The sequence below is a fragment of the Capricornis sumatraensis genome, chromosome 23, assembly GCF_032405125.1.
Source record: "Capricornis sumatraensis isolate serow.1 chromosome 23, serow.2, whole genome shotgun sequence".
Taxonomy (NCBI): Eukaryota; Metazoa; Chordata; class Mammalia; order Artiodactyla; family Bovidae; genus Capricornis; species Capricornis sumatraensis.
Window position 1 is genome coordinate 34,218,248 of NC_091091.1, and position 24,554 is coordinate 34,242,801.

Sequence of the window (24,554 nt, forward strand, 5' to 3'; positions counted from 1 at the left end):
CCTCATGTGAAGAGTTGACTCACTGGAAAAGACTCTGATGCTGGGAGGGATTGGGGGCAGGGGGAAGAGGGGACGACAGAGGATGAGATGGCTGGATGGCATCACCGACTCGATGGACGTGAGTTTGAGTGAACTCCAGGAGTTGGTGATGGACAGGGAGGCCTGGCATGCTGCAGTTCATGGGTTCGCAAAGAGTCGGACACGACTGAGTGACTGAACTGAACTGAACTGAACTGATTGTTCACCTACCCCATAGATGGTAGTGTGCATATGTTAATCCCAAACTCTTAACTGGGCTTCCCTGGTAGCTCAGATGGTAAAGAACCTGCCTGTAATGCTGGAGACCTGGGTTCGATGTCTGGGTCAGGAAGATCCCCTGGAGAAGGACATGGCAACCCAGTCCAGTATTCTTGCCTGGAGAATCCCATGGGCAGAGGAGCCTGGTGGGCTACAGTCCACAGGGTCCCAAGAGTGGGACATGACTTAGCAACTAAACCACTACCTCCCAGGTTAGTTCCTCTTTCCTTTTTCCTGCCCTACAATTCCCATTTAGAATAAGAAGCCTAGTCATAGCCTCATTGTGCCTCCTGGGAGAATCTGGTGTTTAAGTTTTGTCGTCTTCAAACTTAAACTTTTTACTCACACAGCAAAGCACCAGCTAGGAGTCATCAGGATGATGATGGTGATGATGATGAGTGTGTATGAGTGTGTGTATGTGTGTGTTCCAGTATACACCATACACATGCATGAACACTGAGAATTCAGTTGCTGTGATCAATTTATTCTCATGAACTACCACATGAACAACAACATTCAAAATCATAACCTGATGGGTGCCTCTGACGAACCTCTCCATGAACAGAGGATTGCCTGGGCCCTGTTTTCTGGACTGCTCTCGTCCCTTCATTTTCACATCTGTTTATAGCCCCCACCGTGTTCTCACCCATGCTCCTTGCTCACCTCGCTAAACAATTCTGCATTGGTTCTGGCCTTCACCAGCTGAGGGACGTCCTGGGGCAACGTGTAATTCAACTTGTTTTTCTCATAGTCAGCACGGTAATTCACCTGTTGGATGTAAAATAAACCCGCAGGGTAAGCACATGGTTTTGACATGGCAGAAGGAGAACTTTGGAGAGAATGCGCTCTTTTTCACTCTCTTTTTGTAGGCCCGTAGCCGAAAAGGAATTTCTGGAAAAGGCATTTCACAAGGAAGCCTGTAATTTTATGAATGTTTTAAATTAACAGACGGAAGATGCCAAATGAAAAGTCAAACAACTCAAAGGCATGCTCACAGTTACAACTTTGCAAAAGACTTCCCTGTGGCTACCTCACCCGCTGGTAGCACTTGAGGCTATGAAACTTGTTTTTTTAAACTTCCTGCAATGCCAAACCTCTCATTATGTGCAGTTAGATACTCAAAGAGTAATTATCAAATGTCTGCCCACACTGGAAACAGACCATCTTAAACAACACACAAAAACAGCCAACCAGACATTTTATGATTCCCAATGGAAGAACACGGCATCATATGAAAAGCAGTCTTGCCCCCAAATTAAACCTGAGCCTGACCAAACCTAGAGATCCAACTATTATTTTGTAGGCACTGGAGGCCAGAAGAACACATGTGCAATCCTCACTGGGATACAGCCAGCAAAGCTCAGATGTGGGAGACTTTATAGGATAAACAGTTCAGTTTCTTCCACAAACAACTTGCAAGAAAAGAAATAAAGAGGAAAACTTAAAGATGAAAAGAGTCTTGAAGACATATCAACCAATCACAAAGTGTGAACCTTATCTGGAGCTTGATTCAGACAAACTGTAAAAAAAAAAAAATAACCCTATGAGACAACTGGAATGCTGAATGTCACCTGGACATTGGTGATGTTAAGAATTTTTGTTCGTTTTTTGGTGTGATATATCAAAATTGTATAAATATGTTTAAAATTATTTTTATATTTTAGAGATTCATACTAAAATATCTGTAGATTAAATTATACAATACCTAGGATTTCCTTCAAAATAATATGGAAGGGGACAGTGGATGTGCATACAGAAGCAAGACTGGCTACGAGTTAATTCATTGAAGCTGAGTGATGGCTGCCTGGGGGTTCATTATGCTGTCCTTTCTACTTCTGAATGTATTTGAAATTTTATAAAATAAAGTTTAAATCAAAGAGAGTGATTTCTGGACTCTCCTAGGGGTCCAGTGATTAAGAATCTGCCTGTCAAAGCAGCGGACATGGGTTTGATCCCTGGTCTTGGAGGATCCCACATGCTGCGGAGCAACTAAGCTGGCACATCACAACTACTCTAGGGTCCATGCTCCGAAACTAGAAAAGCTACCGCAATGAGAAGCCCAACGCTTCTAGCACCACGCTAGAGAGTAGCCCCTGACTGCCGCAGCTATAGAAAGGCTGCACGCACAGCGCAGGGAAGACCCAGCGCAGCCAGACATAAATAAATATTAAAAATAGTAACTTTTAAAATGAGCCATCTCACGGTTTTAACAGGACATATGACACCATCAATGAAAGTCAAATCTTTGGGGAACCAGATATCCAGAACACTACAAAGCAACTGCAAGTCCCCCACATCTAGCCGGGTGGAGAGGGTATCACTTACATGACTCAGTTGCTGGGCATTGATTTTGGCTTGAACAATCTGAGGAGTGTTGGTCACAGAGCTGTACTTCAGCTTGTCGATGCTTTGCCTGTAGTTGACCTGGATGCAGAGAGGCACAAGGTGTCACCTGTACTTTGCTCTAAGATTTCCTTAGCTCCCTCCCCCTCAGCCCTATAGCGCCGTGATTCTCAAATGACCAAAGAAAAACCCGAAGATTCCAACTGGAGACCAACAGACACTCCAAGCCCACTCCAAGATGGAAAAACAGCCCACTGAAGAGTGAGTGACTGAATAGGTGGCTCACCAAAAGAGTTCAACTGAATGGCCAGGGAATGGAAGGAAGGGTGATCATCCACACCGCTAATCAGAGAAAGGAATTTTAAAACCTACCATCTCCAGGCTAGGCCTTTTAGTCAACTAGGTTCTGGATCTGTTAGTAGCAGTCAGATCACTATCAAACATCTCACACATGGTCTTCCTGCCTCTGTTTAATTGCCCAAAGCCCAGGGCCCCACCCAATATCCTGCACAGTATGGCAGCTTCTTTAGGCCTCCACACTCCACTTTCCAGCATCCCACTAGCTCTTACTTCTCTGTCCACACTCCACCTACTGCCTCTGACCATGATCTCATAGCAGGGGGCTGTGCCCTCACAGGGGGCAGCCTTGCACTTTTCTACTATATCCTGTTTGTCTAAACAAGAGTCTGATGTCTGTCATCCTACCCACTTGCTGTCACCTCCTGTTGCCACCTCCCTGGGTGACAGCTCAACCCTGTGAGTCACAGACCACTAGCTGGATGGCACTCATCTTGGCTCAATGTTTGGCCTCATTGTGGGGGAGTAATGAGGAGTGGTGGGGACTGTGGCAAAGGGCAGAGCTACTGCTCAGCTCTGGGAGATAGTGATCTTGATTAAATGGGACTCAGAGTGGCCAGACAGTCCAGTTATCCCAAAGAAACCAGAAACCCATATTATTATATAAGTTCTTACAATTTTAAATGCTGAGAAACAGTTCAGTATTTTAAAACCCACTGACCCAAGGGAAACAGACCCAGTGCAAAGCTTGAGACAGCATCTCTTCCTTGGACTGACTACATTCTTGCCTGTTCCAACAGGAGCTAAACAATAATTACGACTGAAAAATAGCACTTACTATGTGCCTCGCGCTACTGCAAGTGCTTTACGTTTATTTACACACTGAATCTTCCCAACCACCCTGTGGGGAGCACTGTTACCCCCACCTCACAACATGAGGCACAGAGCCCTGAAGTGACTTGCTCAAGGTCCCCAGCTGGTTTCAGAAAGTGTTAGTCACTCAGTCATGTCCGACTCTTTGAGACACCATGGACTGTAGCCCACCAGGCTCCTCTGTTCATGGAATTCTCCAGGTAAAAATACTAGAGTGGAAGCCATTCCCTTCTCCAGGGGATCTTCCCCACCCAGGGGTCGAATCCCGGTCTCCAGCATTGCAGGAAGATTCTTTACTGTCTGAGCCACCAGGAAAGTCCCTGGTGTCAGGGCTAGGGTTCAAATCCCAGCAGTTGGCCTCCCAAAGTGGCTCCCAGACTGCAGACTATAACTGTGGTTTTGCCAATGCTGGTGTGCTTGGAACTGTTACCTGTTATCTTACAGATGAGCCAGGGGTACCCTATAACCAGAGCTATCTCTGCTTAGAGAAGGAAATGTATTATGACAAATTAGAAAACAAACAAACAAAAGACTTATAAATTAGCTTCTAGAACAAGGTCTAAGAAGAACAGAGTGTTCCAGATACTAGACCACAGAATCTTTTGTTGGATTCGGAGAAAAGGGACAGCATTGCTTCATTCTATTTAGTTAACAATTCAAGGAGAAAAGTTTTTGCACATTTTGAGTTTTGGACCTGGGGTATGTAGAAAAACTAGGCAATATGGTCATTTCAATGTCAAATATTAATGAGATTACACTACAGTAGCTTCCTAATGCACTAAGTCAGAGGGAAAATTATCATCTCATAATAGAGTCTAATAGAATTCAGAATTATGCGTGATAAAATGTCACAAAACTGTGTTTTTTAAATGGCAAATTCCTTCCTGATAATTCTGCATTAAGTATGTTGCAGAGCACAATTACTTTCCTCTGCAGGACATAATTAACATCCTCCATGATTAATTATATCTTTGCAACATCACAGGTGCTTGGTCAGTGCTTCAGTCTACGTTCTGAAAGGTCCCTTTGCTGAGGGTAGAGTCTCATTTTAATGCTATTAGTGTTTTTAAAATCCATCTGAAAGGAATGTTCTCTAATTAAGGGCCCATGCTTGTTTATTTAATTTCAGGGCTACCTGACCAACTTTAAGACTACCAGACAGAAAGAGAGACCACAAATATAAATGGATTCCCAAACTTCCTGAAAACTAAAGTCCTACATTAAGGGCGGTAAAAATTTTCACACAGGAGCCAGGAAAATAAAAAAAGCAAAGCAGGTTGAGGTGATAGAAGAGGTGGCCACTCAGTCCCCATCCACTGCTGCCATGCAGGAACTAGGGCCACAGTTCCTATGTGAACCCACAATTTCTACATATCGTTTCAAAAACAATTTTTCTTAACACTGTGTGGCCACATCAAATACCTCTGCAACCTGGATCTGGCTCATGGGCTGCCAGTGCAGAATCTACCTCTGCTTCCAATTAATATTTCTAATCCAGTCTAGTTTAATTCATCTCTCAGACTTCTCCAGGTTGAGCTGACTCTATTTCAGGTGGCTGGTTTGATCCACTGTCTTATATAGGCAAATGTAATAGCAAGACATGTTATAACAGGACTGCTGTTATAGGACCCTATATAATAGTTGTAGGACCCTCTCTCATTTCATTTGTGTTACTATGCATTGTTTCTAGAATTCTACTGTGAAGGTGAAAGTGTTAGTTGCTCAGTCATGTCTGAGTATGCAACCCCATGGACTGCAGCCCGCCAGGCTCCTCTGTCCATGGGGTTTTCCAGGCAAGAATACTGGAGTGGGTTGCCACTTCCTTCTCCAGGGGATCTTCCTGACCCAGGGATTGAACCCCAGCCTCCTGCTTTGCAGGTGGATTCTTTATTGACTGAGCTACTATGGAAGTCCACTCAAAAAAAGGACTCACTCAGAAGCCCACTGTGAAAACGCTCACTCAGATTTTATGAGATGCTCTTGATTCCTCAAGTTTCTCAGATAATGTATGCAGCCAAAAGAGAGAAACCTGGCTTTGGTAGCCAAGTTTAAACTTGAATTTCATTAGGGTGAAATGAGTGAGTCAATGCAACCGAACTTTCCGGGAAAGGGATAAGCAAAATGGGGGCGCTTATATTCTACTTCCCATCCCCTCCTTTATCACACATTTGAAAAGCCCCTTTCATCCATCAAGCTGTCATTTGCCACTGACTGGCCTTTGCTGTCCTGTAACTATGTTAGATGCTGGAGATGCCCAGCGGAATGTGACACTGCTCCTACTCAGAGCAAAAGGGAAACAGCTGCAAAGACCCATCTACCAACAGCACAGACCAGGTCAACTGCTGGAGCTGTGCTGCCTCCAGAAGAATGTGAAGGAAAGTAGCCCTGAGCACTCAATGGGCACAAGTTGAATGAGATACTGTATTATTTTTGTAAGGTTTTTTTTTTGAAGTGGACCCTTTTTAAACTCTTTATTGAATTTGTTACAATATACTTCTGTGTTATGTTTTGGTTTTTTGGCCCTGAGGAATGTAGGATCTTAGCATCCTGACCGGGGATCCAACCCTCACCTCCTGCACTGGAAGGTGAAGTCTTAAACACTGACCACCAGGGAAGTCCTTACAGTATATGACTGACTGAAGATAACTCCCACTGACAAACATGAACTGACAACTCAGTTCTAAACCACCTCATGTACTGTTTAAAACAGCAGATAATTTCTACTCTTTCCCTTGTACGTTTCTGTATTTTCTAAATTTTCTGTAATCAACATGTAGTAAAATTCTTGTAATTAGAAAACAATGAAATTAATTAATTATACACATTTCATTGGCAACAAACCAAACTATAAGTAAATCAAATCACTGCTATAATATTAAATAATAAAATTAAGTTATTTTCTTAATCTTAAATTATTTTATTTAATATTATATAAAATTAAATTTAAAAATTACACTCATATTTCTCCTGGGGAAAATAATTAAGTGCTCCTGGAGAAAATAATTAAGCCAATGCTGCCATTTCCTCTCAACTTATAGCTATGTCAGTTTACTTCCTCTGGTCCTCAAACATAAAACTTTAAAAAAAAATAAACCTCATCACTGCTAGCAAATAATTACTCTAAATGTGCCCAGCAGCAGATATAGTTCCCAAATTCTAAGAGGTGAAATGGAACTTTAAGACATTTCCAAGATGAAACCAGGGTTGTCTCTGCCTTATGTTGGAAATCCAAGAGTTTCCAGACATGTATATACGAACGTCCTGTTAGAAAAGAGTTACTTCTTCTCAGTCCCTTGTATCTCCTAGGAATTGCTGTATCCTGTTTCTTTCTATCTCGCTGACTAACAATCACTCCATTGGAGGGAAGTGATGAGGAATAACAGTCTATTGGGGAAGGACTCACATCTTTCAAGGGAACCAGTTTCATTGTTGTTTGATAGGAAGGGGTAAGAGTGGCCGGGTAGTTGTAGTCGACAACATCATGTTTATAATCAGCCTTGTAGGCGATCTGAAACACAAAGAAAAGAGCAAGAAAAGAGAAATTAGCCCCCACTTTCTTGTGACCTTGTTTGAATGTCATAAAAATATTCTTTAAATAACCAGAAACAAAATTAATTCAGTTTCATCACCTCCAAGGAAAATTAAATTACATTCACACTTTTGCCTTTAATTAATTTGAATTCTTCTTCTTAATTAACCCAAAATTAGCTAACTTCATCTGTAGCACATTTATTTTATCTTTCTTATTAATCATGGAGTCCCTTGTAGATTTTTTTGTTAAAGAAAAAGCATTTGCATACAAGCATACAATAAAAGAGCTTCTTGGCTAATGCCCAGAAAATAAATGAAAATTCAAGAGTCTTCAGAGTACTTGAAATTTTTTTCTAAAGGTCAAATTGACTTTCTCAATGAAATTTGACATGTGTAGGTTTTAATTACGAGATCAGCTTCTTCTTGGTGTCCTTTACTTCCAAGATGTACAATTTGGCATTTGCAAACGTGTAAACTGAATGAAGGAAAGTTATGACCAACCTAGATAGCATATTAAAAAGCAGAGATATTACTTTGCCAGCAAAGGTCCATTTAATCAAGGAGATGGTTTTTCTAGTGGTCATATATGGATGTGAGAGTTGGACTGGGAAGAAAGCTGAGCGCCAAAGAATTGATGCTTTTGAACTCTGGTGCTGGAGAAGACTCTTGTGAGTCCCTTGGACTGTAAGGAGATCCAACCAGTCCATTCTGAAGGAGATCAGTCCTGGGTGTTCATTGGAAGGACTGATGCTGAGGTTGAAACTCCAGTACTTTGGCCACCTCATGTGGAGTTGACTCATTGGAAAAGACCCTGAAGCTGGGAGGGATTGGGGGCAGGAGGAGAAGGGGACGACAGAGGATGAGACGGCTGGATGGCATCACTGACTCGATGCATGTGAGTTTGGGTAAACCCCAGGAGTTGGTGATGGACAGGGAGGCCTGGTGTGCTGCGGTTCATGGGGTCTCAAAGAGTCAGACACAACTGAGTGACTGAACTGAACTGAACTGAAACTGAAAGGACAAAGCCAGAGATTAATAGATCACATGCTTTAGCAAAAAGAGGGACCTGAGCTACCTTGTTATCCCACTGTCTTGAGCAGTGCCTGGACACAGGAAATCTACAATGAACACTAAGATGGAACGAATGAATAAATTAGTCAACCAACCAACCAACCAATTTCAAATAAATCACAAACGCTTTGGAAATCTGAAGCATTTCAAATGAGAATCACGCTCATCCATTTCTCTTTATCTCTCAGAAACTGAAAGTTTTTGTTACACTGGATCAATTACAATAGATCTAAGTACTCTTCAAAGCAGAGAAAGCTGAGATTAATACATGGAAGCTTTTGAAAGTTTTCAAGGATTTTTTACCTAGCGTTGGTTGTATTGATTAACATTTAGAAACTCTTTGAGGTCAGTCTTTACACAACAAAACACTGACCTTTTTAAAGGGGAGGTTGGGAAAGAATTGGCTGAATTCTTCTTGCCCTTTCTCCCTCCACCCCAACAGACCCCGAGGACATGCAGGCCCTCCACAACAGGACTCACATTGCTTGCCAGGCTTCCAACTTTCAGAGCATGGAGCATCCGTTTGTCCATCCCGACTCCTTCATAGCGGCCTCTCATGCGGTTCTGGTAGTTTTCTTTATATTTATTCTACATGGGAACACAAAACCTTCAAAAAAGCATTCTCTCCCCAACTCATGGAAGACAAATGACTCATCTTAATGGCTAAATCCAACATATAAATGATTAAATAGAGCCTATTTATGTATTCAGTGGGTCAGCGAATTAAAAATAAGACAAACCTAAAAAAAAAAAATTAGAATTCAGGCAGTTGAGGTAAAACAAGCTTACAAGCAAACATAGGATCTGATGCATAGACAGCACAAAACAGACCTGATTTTTTTTTTTTAACATTTTCAGTTGTAAACATACCAGATTTTTCCAACGTGAAAACCTATCATATAAACGTGGAGCTTTCCAAAGACAAGCACTGATCATATGGGGGCTGCATGCAACCCCATGCCCCAAGCCCCTGTACTGCATGCTATTACCACTCTTTCTAGATATATGAAGAATAAAACCTGAGCTTTGCCGAATTCTGCACCTTTTACATGACACACTGGCTACTACCGCAACTATATTATGTCCCAAATGGAGCTTACGAAGAACGAAACAAGAAGACAAGAAGTCACAAATAGAAAAATCTAGTACTTTCTAATAAAGCTACATTAAAATCACCTACCTTGGGAGGCCACTGAGTTTCCAGGCACTGAGAGTATTTTAACAGAATGCTATTACTCTATATCACATATAGTTCTACTTATCTCAGTTAATCTTCACAAACACTCTATGAGGAGGAAGGATTTATTATCATCCCCACTTTACAGACAGGCAAAATGGCTCCATGAACTCAAACAACTTGCCCAAAGTCGGCCCCTTAGCCAATTATGGAACCAGGCCCATCAGCTCCGAAGCTGGTGCACTCAACTATGGCATGTATGCAAAAAAAGAGAAAATTCTTTGCTAAGCCTTACAAAGTCCCACGTGATTTCAGATTTTACTACTATAATCAACTAAGTAGAGTATAATCATATAAACCACTCTCTGATGTTCTCAAGGATACATCCCCAGACTTTGAGAATTTCCAAATTTGCAAATGCCACGCCAGCATACATCTGCTCAGCTGTAAGATGGGGAAATAACACCTGGCCCTCCAGGTGACCGTGCAGGATAACTGAGATTGTGTACTAATTTAAGAAGCACAAAGTCAAGTTGAGAGGGAACGCTGCATGCTCAGCTAGGCTTCCTCACCAGCATTTGCCACTAGGATCTGGATACTGTTTTACATGAAGGAGGCAAGAGGGCAGATGCAGCCCTGAGGACTCAGGGTCAAGTGCATGCTGGGGATTTAACACTCCATGGACCAGCCCCAGCAGGCAATCTCTACCAGCACTCATAGTATCTGTGCCTAAGAAGCCATGCTTCTCCAAGACATCCAGATGCATTCATGTTCGCAGTCTCTTAGGAGACCAAGAAATTCAGGTCATTTAAAAAAAAAAAAAAAGGCCAAACAAAGGCTTAGGCATTAAAAACTCACATCACTGGTGAATTTTGAAATCTTGCACACATTCCTGAATTGAGGCGTTTCACAGTAGTTGATACTATGACCTTTACTACTTTCCAGATCCTTCTTATACGCCACCTTGGAAACCAAAACACCAGATGCACAAGAGAACCAAACCCGAAGTCACTCTTGAAAATGTCACCAGGGCTCAACTTAGGATATTTTTAGAAAACTTTCAACCGAAGATTTTAAAATAGCAGGCATAGGCTACTGTAGGTCAACAATACATGTTTTCCTTTCAAATAGTTAATAAGCAAATAATCAGTTTGGTTCTGGATATTAAAAAATATATAGTCCCTTTCAAGAGTAAATACTTTAAGATTTTTATATAGCTCAAAAAATGGCAAAATAGTTTTAGAAATCAGGACAGTGGTCACTTCTGGGGACAGGTGTCTGGGGGGATGTCAGGACTTCTGGTCATGTTGTTTTTTGATCTGATTGCTTATTACAAAGATGAGTCCACTTGTGGAAATTCTTCCTATTGAACACTTATGATGTATGCACTTCTCTGTATATATACTTCAGTAGAATTTAACCAAAAAAGTTACTTTACAAAAGAGCATAATAAATGAGACCACACATAAACACAGAGTGCCTTCTAATTTTAAATGGCTAGTTGAGCTCCTCTGGGTAGTTGTAAGTAAGATGTGAGGTCATTATTAAATAGACTCCAAGTCACTCCAGGTAATTGGAGAAGGCAGCTGAAGGCTAGTTACCATTAATAGAGGCAGGGCTGGTTTGTCTTACTAGATAAGCGTGAGGGCAAAAAGAAATGGAAGGTTCCCTTGTGATGCTTACCAAAGGAAACACAATTTATTATCATACCTTATAAAACATTTGGTGGGAATATGCCTCTTTAAGTTTGCAAGATGCATCATAATGCTTATAATATGATATAAAATGAAAAAAGGCACATAAAACTGTACACACAGTTGAATTCTAACTCTATAAAAATGTTTTTATATTCATATATTTGTTTATAGTATATTCACATAGAAAAGGGCTTCCCTGGTGGCTCAGATGGTAAAGAATCTGCCTGTAATGTAAAAGACCTAGGTTCGACCCCTGGGTTGAAAAGATACCTAGAGAAGGAAATGGCAACCCACTCCCATATTCTTGCCTGGAAAATCCCATGAATGGAGGAGCCTGGTGAGCTACAGCCCATGGGGTCGAAAAGAGTTAGACACAAATGAGCAATTAACGCTTTCACTTTCACTAGAAAAAGGCCAAAATGGTAACAGTGTTATTCCTGGGTCTGGTTCTAGTTCTGCCCCTAGAAGTCTATCGGAACCAGAGCAAGACACTTGACTTTTCCAGGTCTATGACAAAGCCAGGGACAAAAGACTGCAAAGACCCCACCTAGATCTAATGTTCCAGGAGTCAAAACGCAAGATTCAGCAAACTTTTTCTATAAATGAGCAGATGGTAAACATTTGAGTCTTGGTAGGACGTTGTGTGTCTGTGTGTGTATGTGTGTGCGCACTGAGTCACTTCAGTCGTGTCCAACTCTTTGCGACCCTGTGTGCCACCTGGGAAGCCCTGTACGATGTACAATCTCTCTATCAATTTTGTCCGTATCGTTCAAAGGCAGATACACGATGTATTTCAATAAGACTTCATTTCTAAAAACAGGCTATGGGCCAGATTTGTTACTCAGGTTATAGTTTGCTGACCTCTGGCCTAGCGCATAAGAATCATATGGATAATTTGTTTAAAATGCAGGTTCTGGACTTGCCTGGTGGTCCCATGGCTAAGCCTCCACGTTCCAGGCAAGGGGCCTGGGTTCGATCCCTGGTCAGGGAACCAGGTCCCATGTGCAGCAATTAAAACCTGACACTGCCAAATATACAATTTTTTTTTTAATGCAGGTTCCAAGAGCTTGGCACCTATCCACTATTTCTAAGTATCTGACGTTTCTGAAGATGGCCAGGAAATGTACACTCTTGTGATTCTGAGTAGCATCACAGGCTAAGGCACTTTTTGGGATAAAGGACTGACTCTCAGGGAAGAGAAGAAAAATCTTTTAGGATTTTTGCATATTCTTTTTTGAGTTGCAGACAACTTGTTAGATGAGTCCTATGCATAGCCTGGCAAGAGGCTGACAACTCAAATGCCTTCAGGGTCCTGATAGGTGATGTGAACAGAGAAGAAGCTGCTATAAGAAACTCAAGAACAATAAAAAGGATATGGGGAACTAGAGGGGATATTCCCTTGCAAACAGCCCTGGTAATTCTAAAATTCCTAACCCCTTGGCGGGCCAAACAAAACACCGTCTCTGGCAGCCAGGTCTGTCTCTAAGGCAAGGGGAATTCATACAGCAGATAGAGCTTCTTGGAAACCTGACTACAAAAATGAGAGAATCAGGGAGGTCCCATGTTCAAAACACTCCTCATCTTTGATGTCCACTCTATAAGAATGACATATGGTTATAAAGGTTGGTTCTAGAAATCTACTGGCAACTAGAAATCTACTACCAGGAACTTTGGAATATCCACAGCCCTGTGAGAATTTCAGGAGGAAACTTCTGAACCATCAGAGAAAGATTTAATTAGCATGGTTCTACGCTCTGTTATGAATTGCTTTTGACTGTCTATTCATTCTTTGGCAACACGTGTGTAGTTCATGGGTGTTTGGAAACACGTGTGTAGTTCATGCGGCGTTAACACAGAATTTTTCATTCTGGGGTCACCCCCTCACTGTCTGTCGGAGTCAAAGGTAGTGACAGCACACAGATGGGACCGTCCCCATACATACCTCACTCACGAGCTTGTTCACGCTCTGAGCCCGCTTCAGAACCAAGTTGTCCTGGGCTGGGAGGGAATGATAATGAGCAGCGCCCTTCATCTTATTGAAGTCCTGCCTGTATTTTATCTGAAAGAAGCACACAAAGAACAACCAGAGTTGTTGTTTTCATTCTCCAGCAGAGAAGTTACTCCCCATCTACTTCACCTTTCATGTCAACATTTATTCAATACAATTTTCTGGAGGAAAAAAAAAAATCACATGGGTTTTTCCTCCGTAAGTCCCTAAACCACTCACTCCCTTTTAGATTAAAATATCACTGCCCCCTTTCACATTTTCTTACACTTTACATTCTAGTTCTACATGAAGAAAGGTCTCAAAATGACCGCACCTAGAAGTATCATCCGAAAACCCATTCACCTTTGGTTTTAACAACCATTTCTCATCCAGTCTCGAGTGATGAATGTGTCCTTTATTTCCCCTCTCAGGCCAAAGTGCACTTTTCTAGGGACATGGTTAATAGCTGAGTAGGAACGAAGTAAAGGAGAAGGGCAAAGGGGGTATGGGACGAACGCTGGGCCTCTGATGATTGATCAAGTTCAAGCTGGTGAAAGATCTGCAGTGTGTGAGTCACTTTACCAAGTGTAATAACTTTACCAAGTGTAATGAGAGCTTATCTTTCAAGGATGGCCAACTGGTTAACATCCTGCAAATAAAAATTATTTTATCAACTGGGTTACACCCAATTTGATAATCATACTATTTATTTTAATCAGCTATTCCTCTTGAGTGCTCAATTTCTAAAGTGGGTTATTTTGCAAAGACTCTCCCAACTCCATCTTATCTGGCTAGACTGTATCTGCGCTTGCTTCAGCTGACCTCAAGTAAGTTATGTGGTTTGTCCATGTCAATCTCCTTTAAAGCAGACAAATGTGACCTAACAGTAAGAACCCAAAGAGCAGATGTCAGAAATCTGGACAGGAATTGAAGGTTAACATTGTGCTTTGACTCAGCTCTGAAAAATTCAGCTGGGTGTAGGTTTCAGGAAGCACAGTCTCCAGAATCTCATTTTGCCTCTGCTTCTGTGGCTCCATGGGTTGTTCCAGTGAGGTACTTACATCACTAACGAGTTCGTTGGCTTTCTTGGCGTTCTGATAAGCTGGGGTGATCATGGCTGGGAAGCTGCCCTTTCCTCTGTGCTCGCCATACTCTTCTGAGTAACCCTGCTGGGTCAATCGAAAATTTTAATCAGGGGACTTCCCTGGTGGTCCAGCAGTTAAGAATCTGGGGACACGGGTTCTATTCCTGGCCTGGGACCTAGGATCCCACATGTTGTGGGGGCAACTAAGCCTGCGTGTCACGACTACGGAGGCTGAGCGCAGCAACTACCAAAGCCCAGATGCCCTAGAGTCTGTGCTCTGCAACAAGAGCAGCCACCACAACGAGAAGCTCATGCACGACAGCTAGAGAGTAGCCCCCGCCGCTCACTGCCAACAGGGAAAGCGCTTGAGCAGCAACAAAGACTCCGTGCAGCCAAATAATTGGTTACTTTAAAAAAACTTTAATCAGTAATGCTCTACCCCTGGAGTGGGGAGGGGATTAGCAATGATCTCTCCTACATCTCTTGTTCTTACATCTCCTGTTCCCATGGAGGCCGGTCCACACTGAACTCTCCTGTGTTCACCCCTAAGAGCAGCACATGTGGTCATTGAGCTGGTGGACTCTGGAGGCAGACCCACCTACTATTGTCCAGCACACTTACTGGGGTCAGCACTAAGTAAACGGAAGTGATTGTCATTGGCATCATCATTTCCATCAGATAAGTTAAGACACTGTAAGAGTCTCCTAGGCCCATGGAATAATCATTTATTAAAAGACACCAGGAAAGTCCCTCTGTCTTCCAGAGGTCTTGAATGCTACTGTTATCGGACCTGTTGGCAGATCTATGCAGAGAGGCACTGATATCCCACAAACTGCCTCCCCCAGTGATGGATTCATTTCATTTACCAACAAAGAAAGGTTATATAACGATTTGAATTTTTGATATTGGGAGGAAAAGATTTCACATTTCCATAAGATGATCTCAACTGGGACCAAATGTATATTTCAAACTAAGTATTACAATCTGAGTCTTGATTTCTTCCTTCTTCCCCACATCACCCAGCCACTCCCATAAAGGAGTACCTTCCTTCTCATGGAGCTGTCCTCATGTGCTAAGTTGCTTCAGTCACATCCAACCCTTTGCGACCCTACGGACTTAGCCCACCAGGCTCCTCTGTCCGTGGGATTCTCCAGGCAAGAGTACTGGAATGGGTTGCCATGCCCGCCTCCATGGGATCTTCCCGACCCAGGGATCGAATCCAAGGCTCTTACGTCTCCTTCACTGGCAGGCAGGATCTTTACACTAGCGCCACCTGGGAAGCCCCACGTCACTGGTGTACACCTTCCCCGGCCATCAGGAACCGGATGTACTTCAAAAGTCCATCAGATGCTACCCTCTCTCCGGGGAGCTCCTCCCTCATTCCCGGGCCCGCCCCAGGCAGAACGGGCTGCTTCCTTATCTGTGCTCCCACAGATCTGAAACCCTTAGTGTGTTCCCTTGGGCTTATGACCCCATCTCACTCTGGCCTCCTCCGCGGTGGGGGCTGCCCGGCTCCAGCAACACGGTTCAGAGTCTGGCACACTACTCTCTTATATGAAACAGTTGGGTCAAATTAGAATGCCCAGGGTTCCTTTCTACCCAGTAATGACAACTGCTTAGCCTAAGAGCTCTTTTTTGGTTGGTTGCCAGAAGGTTCTGGGCCACATGAAGTAAGTGAAAAAAGTTAAGCTAAAAAAAATAATAATAACAAAGACTCAAATTCTTTGGTAGCCTCCTTTTGCCCTTTCTGCTTTATGATTTGGAGTTGGTTTGCAGCTTTATTTTAACGTCTCTCTTTATATGAATATATGTTGTGCATGTAAATTTTTGGTTTTTTTAGTATGTAAATCTTTTTGAGACACTTAATCCTATTGGGAAGATGACTGGTTACAAATAATAGATTACATGGTAAAGTCCATTAACCTAAAAAATACGCATTAAAAAGAGTGAACTGCTTTGTCGTTTAGGCATTACAGATATTTATAGTTCATTTGACTGCCTGTTTCTCTCTCACTGCCCTGTACTCTCACCCTGACGCGTCACGTAAATCAGTGAAATACCACAGGGGATGGAGTCCTCTTGACCGACAGCTGCTGGTGGTGCTATCAAACCAGACCCACTTTGATTCTTGTATCTGTTATTATCCCGATTCCATGTGCTGTGTGCTCGGTCGCTCAGTCATACCTGACACTTTGCAGCCCCATGGACTGTAGCCCACCAGGCTCCCCTGCCCATGGAATTTTCCAGGCAAGTTCCCTGGACTGGGGTGCCATTTCCTATTCCAAGGGATCTTCCCAATCCAGGGATTGAACCCGCGTCTCTTACATCTCCTGCATTGGCAGATGAATTTTTTACCAGCAGCACCAGATTGGAAACTTCAATCAAAATGCCCTAATAATCAAGGCTCCACTCTGGCACTAGGAAGGTACGTTTCATCCCTGTGTATAGAAAGGCCTAGATACACATAAGAAATTATATGTATGTAATAACAGTGGTAGATAGGACAGCCCAAATATAGAACAAAATATTTTCTGCTGAATGTGGAAGCCAAGTATTTTTAAAACTGACTTTGAAAAGTTGTCCAGAGCATCTGAGCAACATATTTACAACATAAAATCAATAAAAACATATTTTGGGGTTTCCCTGGGGGCTCAGTCGTAAGGAATCTGCCTGTCAATGCAGGAGACATGGGTTCAGTCCCTGATTCAGGAACATCCCACATGCCGCAAAGCAAGTAAGCCCACACGTTACAACTATTGAGCCTTTGCTTTAGAGCCCACGTGCCACTACTACTGAAGCTGCACGCCCTAGAGCCTGTTCTCTGCAACAAGGGAGACTGCTGCAGTGAGAAGCCCGCACACTGCAACTAGAGAGAGAAGAGCCTGCACAGCCACAAAGACTCAGCACAGCCAAAAAGAAATAAATACAATTATTAAAAAAAATATTTTCATTGAGCTTTAAGCACTGGAGACCATTTGACTAACAATTATTATGGAATTTAATAAAATGGCCTTATAAATTCAAAATCAGACATTTGTGTTCAGATAGATATTTGCAAAGGGACCAAAACCTATCTTTATATTCATTCAAAGTTTCACATGAATATACCCAATAGTCAGGAAAGACTGAAGGCAGGAGGAGAAGGGGATGACAGAAGATGACATGGTTAGACGGCATCATCAACTCAATGGACATGAGTTTGCATAAACTCCGGGAGTTGGTGATGGACAGGGAGGCCTGGCGTGCTGCGGTTCATGGGGTTGCAAAGAGTCAGACACGACTGAGCAACTGAACTGAACTGAACTGATAAACAACTCGGTTTTCTGAAGAAGAGAAATCAGTTATTTGTTTCCTTTTGTAAATTATATATGTCAAATAAGTCACATGTGTTGTAAAGTCTACTCAGTGCCAAAAATTTTAAACAACTGTCAAATTAAGAAAAAAAAAAAAATCAACTAAGCCCAATTGAATGTTCTCTTCCAGTACACATATTTGGTCTTCCAACATTCTTTACTTACAACCATGAAAAAATAATGTTCCATTTTCCCCTTACAACAGCTGTCTAGTACCAGAAAACACAGAGGGATGTGCAAATGAAATTAGCTTGTAATTGTCACTCAGTCTTTTTACATCTTGTCAAGATGTAGTTTATTGAAGAAATGAAATTGAGAAAAAGAGGCATAAAGCAATATGCTTTTTTTTTTTTAATCTCTGGCATATTGCTTTATCTGGCAACCTAGATAAGAAATTCACTTTCTAAGAAAAAGAATCCTGCTACTCAGCAAAATATTTTTCAAGACATGCATTGATCCCTTTGGTGCTACTACGCAGTGACCGGCTAAACACAGCCAGTCTGAGTCCTCAAGATTTTTCTTCAATGAATAGATGAGGATGCTTTATTCCTAGCAAACGTACCATTTTGATATAGGTCCTTTAGTTTTTTTTTAAAAAAAGGAAAGATAAAGTACTTAGAATTTGTTTTCCTAAGTGAGTCAAGTTGAAACCTGTGTAATTGTTTGCCTGCTACTTTCTGGCTTTGAAATCCACTTTCCATAAATAGGGCAAATATAAACGACAGCCCAACCCCTGATTAAACTGTCACAGGTTGTGTCATGGGCTAGAGGGTTGCCTAAACTGAGAACTGGCCATCCAAAAGGGTAGTCTTCCAGGAAGTCACTTTATCACATACCTGGCCATACTGGTCCATGTAATCCTTTGGCAATGGGCCCTCAGCTCCAGCAGCAGGGCCAGCCATTCCCTTCATTTCTCTTTGATATTGTTGATGGTATCTCACCTATTTGGAGGGGAGAGAAGGATACACCTGGGTAAATTTAGCCTCTTATGCACATGGGTTAGAAGAGTCAAAATGAACATCTACGGAATGTTCTTTTTCTGCCCGAGTCTAGGGAGTGTCTCTTAGACATAAAAGGGCCTGATCATTGCTCTAGTAAAACTGACTGAAAACTCTGAAGGAAAGTTCCTTCTTGGATCCACAGTGCACACAAAAGAAGGCAGGAAGCTGGACTCGCCAGGTCTGGGTAACTTTCTGACTCCTCCCCTCACCTGGCAACATTGCCCGGGACACTTACATCACTTGCCAGCTCGTTGGCTCTTTTGGCTATCTGATAAGCAGGTGTGATCATAGCAGGAAAACTGCCTTTCCCTCTCTGCTGTTCATAGGCCTCTGTGTATCTCACCTGGAAAAAGAAATATTTTGAATCACCTACCACAATCCCACCATCTACCAGGCAGTCTGAGCGAGAAGTCCTGCTAAGGGCTCCCATAACACCTGCACATCTCCATCAGATCTCTTAGGCAATGTAGTAGGTTTAGCACTTGATGGACCCTTATTTACCATTTTATTCCCAACACCCAGCTCAGGGTCTGATACATGGAGATGCTCAAGGCAGAATTCAACACATACTTGGGAGCACCTGCTGCAGGCCAACCAAGGCAAGCGGAAGCCACTCGTTAAGCTAGCTGAACCTGGATTCGTGCTTAAACTTCCCAATCAGAACAACACTAAGTTTTCCATCTTACTAAGCTGTGGAGCAACTGGAATCGAAAAGGCAAATGGTACAAATTCTTTGGAAGTTCTAGTCTATAATTTGTAGTGACAAGGAAAGAATTCTTTCAGGTTAATCAGAAATATCTGGTTTGTTACTCATACCATGTAAACTTTTCTCTCTAAGGAAGAGTTTTCACGTGGTCTGTGCTAGCTGCTGAATCTGACCTGACCACCCTTCTCCATGTTAGGAAAGAGTGGGGAACCTTAAAGAAGAATCACAGCGTCTGGCCACCACCATTGCTTTCTTTTCTTTTTGGCCACTCCACATGGCATGGGACTCCACAGACTTCCCAGGTGGCTCAGACAGTAAAGAATCTGCCTGCAATGTGGGAGAGTGGGGTTCGATCCCTGGGTTGGGAAGATCCTCTGGAGAAGGGAATGGCAATCCACCCCAGTATTCTTGCCTGGGGAAATTCCATGGACAGAGGAGCCTGGCGGGCAGCAATCTGTGTGGTTGCAAAGAGTCAGACATGACTGAGAGACTAACCCACAAGTGGTATGGGAGATCCTAGTTCACAGACCAGGGATGGAACCCAGGCCCCCCTGCAGTGGAAGCATGGAGTCCCAACCACTAGACGGCCAGGGAAGTCCCTGGCTCCTATCATTTCTTACATCACTCTGAAGCTGTCCCCCAGCCTTGGCCCGGAGCAGCTCAGGGGTATCCGCCACTGTGCTGAACCTGGAGATGCGCTCATCGTGCCCTCTCTTGTACTCCACCTGGCAAAGAGACAGCACGGAGTCAAGGTCACACCCAGCAGCCTTTGTAGGACCTCTCCCTGCAGCTGTCCTGAAGCTACACCATTGGGCAATACTCAAGGCAAACCTATGGCAAGTCTTTCTGACTTGCTTTATGGGCTCCTCTCCAAAAACACGCACATGTGTTCAGTCCAAGAGAGTGCCAGGAACTGCTAAACTTGAACAAATATCCATTTGTCTCCGGAACAATCACATGAGGCAGGACTATGATTTTCCCCATTTTACAGATGAGCAACTGGGGAAAAGAAAGGTTAAGTAATTCGCGCAGGGTCCCACAGCTACGAAGCAAGAGAGCCAGGATTCGAATCCCAATATAGCTGGCTCCAGAATCTGAGCTCTAAATCAACCAGCTATGCTGTTCTTCAGTAGGATCTGCCATCCTCTTAATAAAAATCAGTGTCCTTGATGCTTAACCTCGAAAAATTATTTGGTTCAGTTTCAGGGTGAGTGACATGGTCTTCTCTCCATTGATAGAGGAAGCACAGGCATAGAGAATGACTGATACAGAAAAGATAAGAACACAGTCTTCTTCGTAATATCATACTCAGGGTACCTACTGCCCCCAAAGAGCTCTCCTGTTGGATTTTACCTGAATCCCAGGGATTCGCTAATGACAAAAATTAGTGTAATCAACAGTGAGTAAGCACTAAGACACTCACTTGGCTGGCCAGCTGGTTGGCGATCTTGGCCCTTTGATAAGCAGGTGTGATCATGGCTGGAAAACTCCCTTTGCCTCTCTGTTGCTCACAGTCTTCTTGATACTCCTGTTGGTCAGACCAATGTCAGCATGAGAACCAATAGGATCTCCAATGAGAATGAATAAAACTGCAATAGCAAGCATCATCAGAACCGATGCAACTGGATGTATATGGTACTAGGAAAATATTTTGGTCTCCTGGAATAAATTTGAAAATTATTCACTTGGTGATTTAAATTAACACCTCCAAGGATGAAGAACTCATATTTCCCAGGTCAAAGAGTTTCCCCTTCAATGTTTATATTAAACTCTGTGGAACCTGGCACAACCCAAGGGAGGCCCCTTGACTCAAAGGCTTGTAAGATAATGCAGCAATTATTACGCAGGACAGCTTTCCGCATCTCATCCACTAGACACAGTTCTGGGCTTCCCTTTCAATCGGTAAAGAATCTGCCTGCAATGCAGGGCACCCGCGTTAGATCCCTGGGTCAGGAAGATCCCCTGGAGAAGGAAATGGCAACCCACTCCAGTATTCTTGCCTGGAAAGTCCTTATGGACTGAGAAGCCTGGCAGGCTCCTCAGTCCACGGGCCCGCAGTCCATGGTGGGCTCTACAGTCCATAGGGTCACAGAGTTGGACACAACTTAATGACTAAACCACCACCAGACATTTCTACAGCCCTGGGAGTGAAATATCTGTTCTTTTCTCCTCCTTACTTTTGAATCTCTCTGCTAGTCTGCGCTCCTAACAAAACACAGCACCTTAGCAACTGTGCTTCAGCTGCTTTCTTTCCATGTGCTAAAGCAAAGTTACTCAGGACTAACAATATGTTCCAAAGTGGTTTCTTCAAAGGACAGGTGCCCTGGGTTTAGGGAGAGGACTAGAGGATACAGCATGCAAATCATTAAGGAATTCCATAACCTGGGGTAAAATTGTCTTTCCTACGATGAAAACCTACTAAGATCTCTCTTACGGTGCCACAGGTCCAAAATCTAAAATAGGGCAGCAGGTCTGATTCTAAAGGCTCTGGCAGGAAATCCATTTCTTTGCCTTTTCCAGCTTCAAGGGGCTGTCCACAGTTCTGGGTTTACAGCCCCAAACAGCTTCAACCTCTGCTTCTGTTGTCACATCATCTTTTCTCTGACTCTGACTCTCCTGCCTCCCTCCTCATAAGCACCCTTGTGATCATATTTGGTCCACGTTAATCATCCAGGATAATCTTCCTATCAGGAGATCCTTACCTTAATCAGGAGCTTGAGTTTAGCAAATACAAACCACTACATGTAAAATAAACAACAAGGTCCCACTGGATAGCACAGGGAACTATATTCATTATCTTGTAATTAATCATGATGAAAAGAACATGAAAGAGAATATATGTGCATATGTATGTATACATATAACGGAATCACTCTGCTGCACGTCAGAAACTCACACAACACTGTAAATCAACTATATGTACGTTTGTTCCGTTGTTCGGTCGTGTCCAACTCTTTGCAACCCGATGGACTGCAGCCTACCAGGCTCCTCTGTCCATGGGGTTTTCCAGCCCAGAAAACTGCAGTGGGTTGCCATTTCCTCCTCCAGGGGAATTTCCCAACCCAAGGATCAAATCCGTGTCTCCCTGTCTCCAGCCTCTCCTGCATTGACAGGTGGATTCTTTACCACTGAACTACCTGGGAAGCAAATCAGCTATACTTCAGTTAAAAAAAAAAATCCCTATCTTCATCATACCTTTGGCCATGCATAGCAGCATATTCATAGGTTCCAGGGACTAGGACATGGGAATGTTTGGGGGAGGGCCAGTATTCTATCACAATCTTAATGAACATTCAAACTAACTGCTAAAGTAATTTTCTAGGGCCCTTACCTCACCCAGTGACTTTCGTGCCTCCACCATCCTTACGATTTCAGGGTCTGGCAGAGCTCCTGGGCACCAGGTATTCCCTTCCCTGTATCCACTCCAATAGGCTCTCTGGAGAGGAGAAATACAAATGCATACAAACACACAGCCCACACACTTGCTTGGTAAGATCACCCTACCTACCTCACCCTCCCAGCAACGCTCACCCACATCGTCAACGTAAGATAGAAAAGACAGAAATTCTCTAAAAACGATAAACTCCTCCTAATACATGGCAGGTCTCAGCTAACCAGAATGTTCATTTTTTCCAAACTAGAAAATAACCTAATCTCCTAAATAACCAAAAATTTTAGAGATTGACTGATACCATAGCAGAGTTCCAAATGTAACTTAACATTTTTTGCACATTATTGCACCAAGATGGGGCAGCGGGGAGTTGATGTGAACAGGCCATCTATCTGAGCTTAATCAGCATTACTCAGCCAACCTTCAAAAATCTGCTACCTGTTGTGTGCCAAGCGCTAGATTAAGCAATTAACACTAGGAAAAGAAAATCAAAAAAGAAGAAGACAAAGTTCCTCTTTTAAGATATGTGTGGTTTATCTACGGAGATAAAATGAACATATGAAACAGTTAGTGATTAGAAAATGTTTGGTGCTTATATGTACTGTATTGAAGATAAACACAGTGAGAGTTTTGAAAAACCAATCTCCATGTGAGGCCCCCTGATTTGGACAGGAATTTGAGCTGGACCTCCAGGGATGAGGTCGGTTACCAGATGATGCAGAGAGACAAGGAAAAGCATCTGCTCAAGGAGGTCTGTTCCATGAAGGCAGAGATTTTCATCTGTTTTGTGGACTGATGTATTCCAGCAGCCTGGAATAGTGCTTGGGATACAATACTCCATACACACATGCTGATTTTAAAAATGCAAAAAAAAAAAAAAAAACCAACCCACACACACACGTTGAATAAATTCTAAGAGTGGGGACTGCCATGAGTAAAAGCATGAGGGCAATGATAGACTTCAGGTGAAAGACCATGAGGAAATGGATTTGACTGGAACTGGGGGGAAGAGATAGGGAGCCAAGTGGGCTGGAGGTACGGCAAGTTGGACAGGTTGGGTAGAACCATCCTTTGGCAATCTGAAAAGTCAGATCATTCATATGTGAAAATACGCTCAACTATACTCGCAATCAGAAAAGTTTAAATAGAAAAAAACAAGATACAGGTTGTCAAAACTTTTGTCTGAAAGTTTGTCTGGAAATACCAAGTATCGTGAGAATGTGGGAAACAGACCATGGAGGTCTTCTGTAGACAGCTGGAATGACAAGATGGATAAAAGAAAGCTTAACCAATTCCCTCGAAAAGTAATGCTGACTACACATGTCATCTGCACAACGTGTCATTCTTTTCTCTGCTTCCAAACCTGTTTCTAACTCTCGCCTCACCTCATCCACCAGTGGTTGCCTGTTAGGTGCGGCGGCCTCATCCTTGGATTTCATGTCCCAGTGAAAAACCGACTTAAACCGTTCACCATCCTCCTGGCCACTGATCTGCACAGTGAAGAAGTCGTCAGTAATGTTTCCATCAGAAACGAGCAAGGTAACAAACAATACAGAACTGAATTGGGGGTGGTGGGGGAGCAGATCCTACATCTCAACTGCAGAGCTTCGTAACTGTACGACAAGCCACACTGCACTGTCAAGTGTCACCACCGGCTTCATCTGTACTATCAGCCAAGTGGCACGTGGATAGCACCTACTGTGTGCAAAGCTCTATTGTGCAGCGCTAATAAAAAGACAATGTCTC

At 43.0% G+C, this 24,554-nt stretch overlaps 1 protein-coding gene across 1 annotated transcript in view; it reads right to left on the minus strand.

Moving 5' to 3' along the window:
* Positions 1 to 24,554, minus strand: part of NRAP (nebulin related anchoring protein) — a 75,534-nt gene that overhangs the window by 45,895 nt on the left and 5,085 nt on the right. The window contains exons 4-16 of the mRNA XM_068961772.1: positions 24,194 to 24,298; positions 22,749 to 22,853; positions 20,841 to 20,945; positions 20,038 to 20,142; positions 18,947 to 19,054; positions 18,547 to 18,651; positions 14,335 to 14,439; positions 13,229 to 13,345; positions 10,448 to 10,552; positions 8,893 to 9,000; positions 7,214 to 7,318; positions 2,623 to 2,721; positions 961 to 1,065 (exon numbers count right to left, since the gene is read on the minus strand). Coding sequence (XP_068817873.1) covers positions 961 to 1,065; positions 2,623 to 2,721; positions 7,214 to 7,318; positions 8,893 to 9,000; positions 10,448 to 10,552; positions 13,229 to 13,345; positions 14,335 to 14,439; positions 18,547 to 18,651; positions 18,947 to 19,054; positions 20,038 to 20,142; positions 20,841 to 20,945; positions 22,749 to 22,853; positions 24,194 to 24,298 — 1,377 coding nt within the window. The remainder of the gene's footprint in view (positions 1 to 960; positions 1,066 to 2,622; positions 2,722 to 7,213; positions 7,319 to 8,892; positions 9,001 to 10,447; positions 10,553 to 13,228; positions 13,346 to 14,334; positions 14,440 to 18,546; positions 18,652 to 18,946; positions 19,055 to 20,037; positions 20,143 to 20,840; positions 20,946 to 22,748; positions 22,854 to 24,193; positions 24,299 to 24,554) is intronic.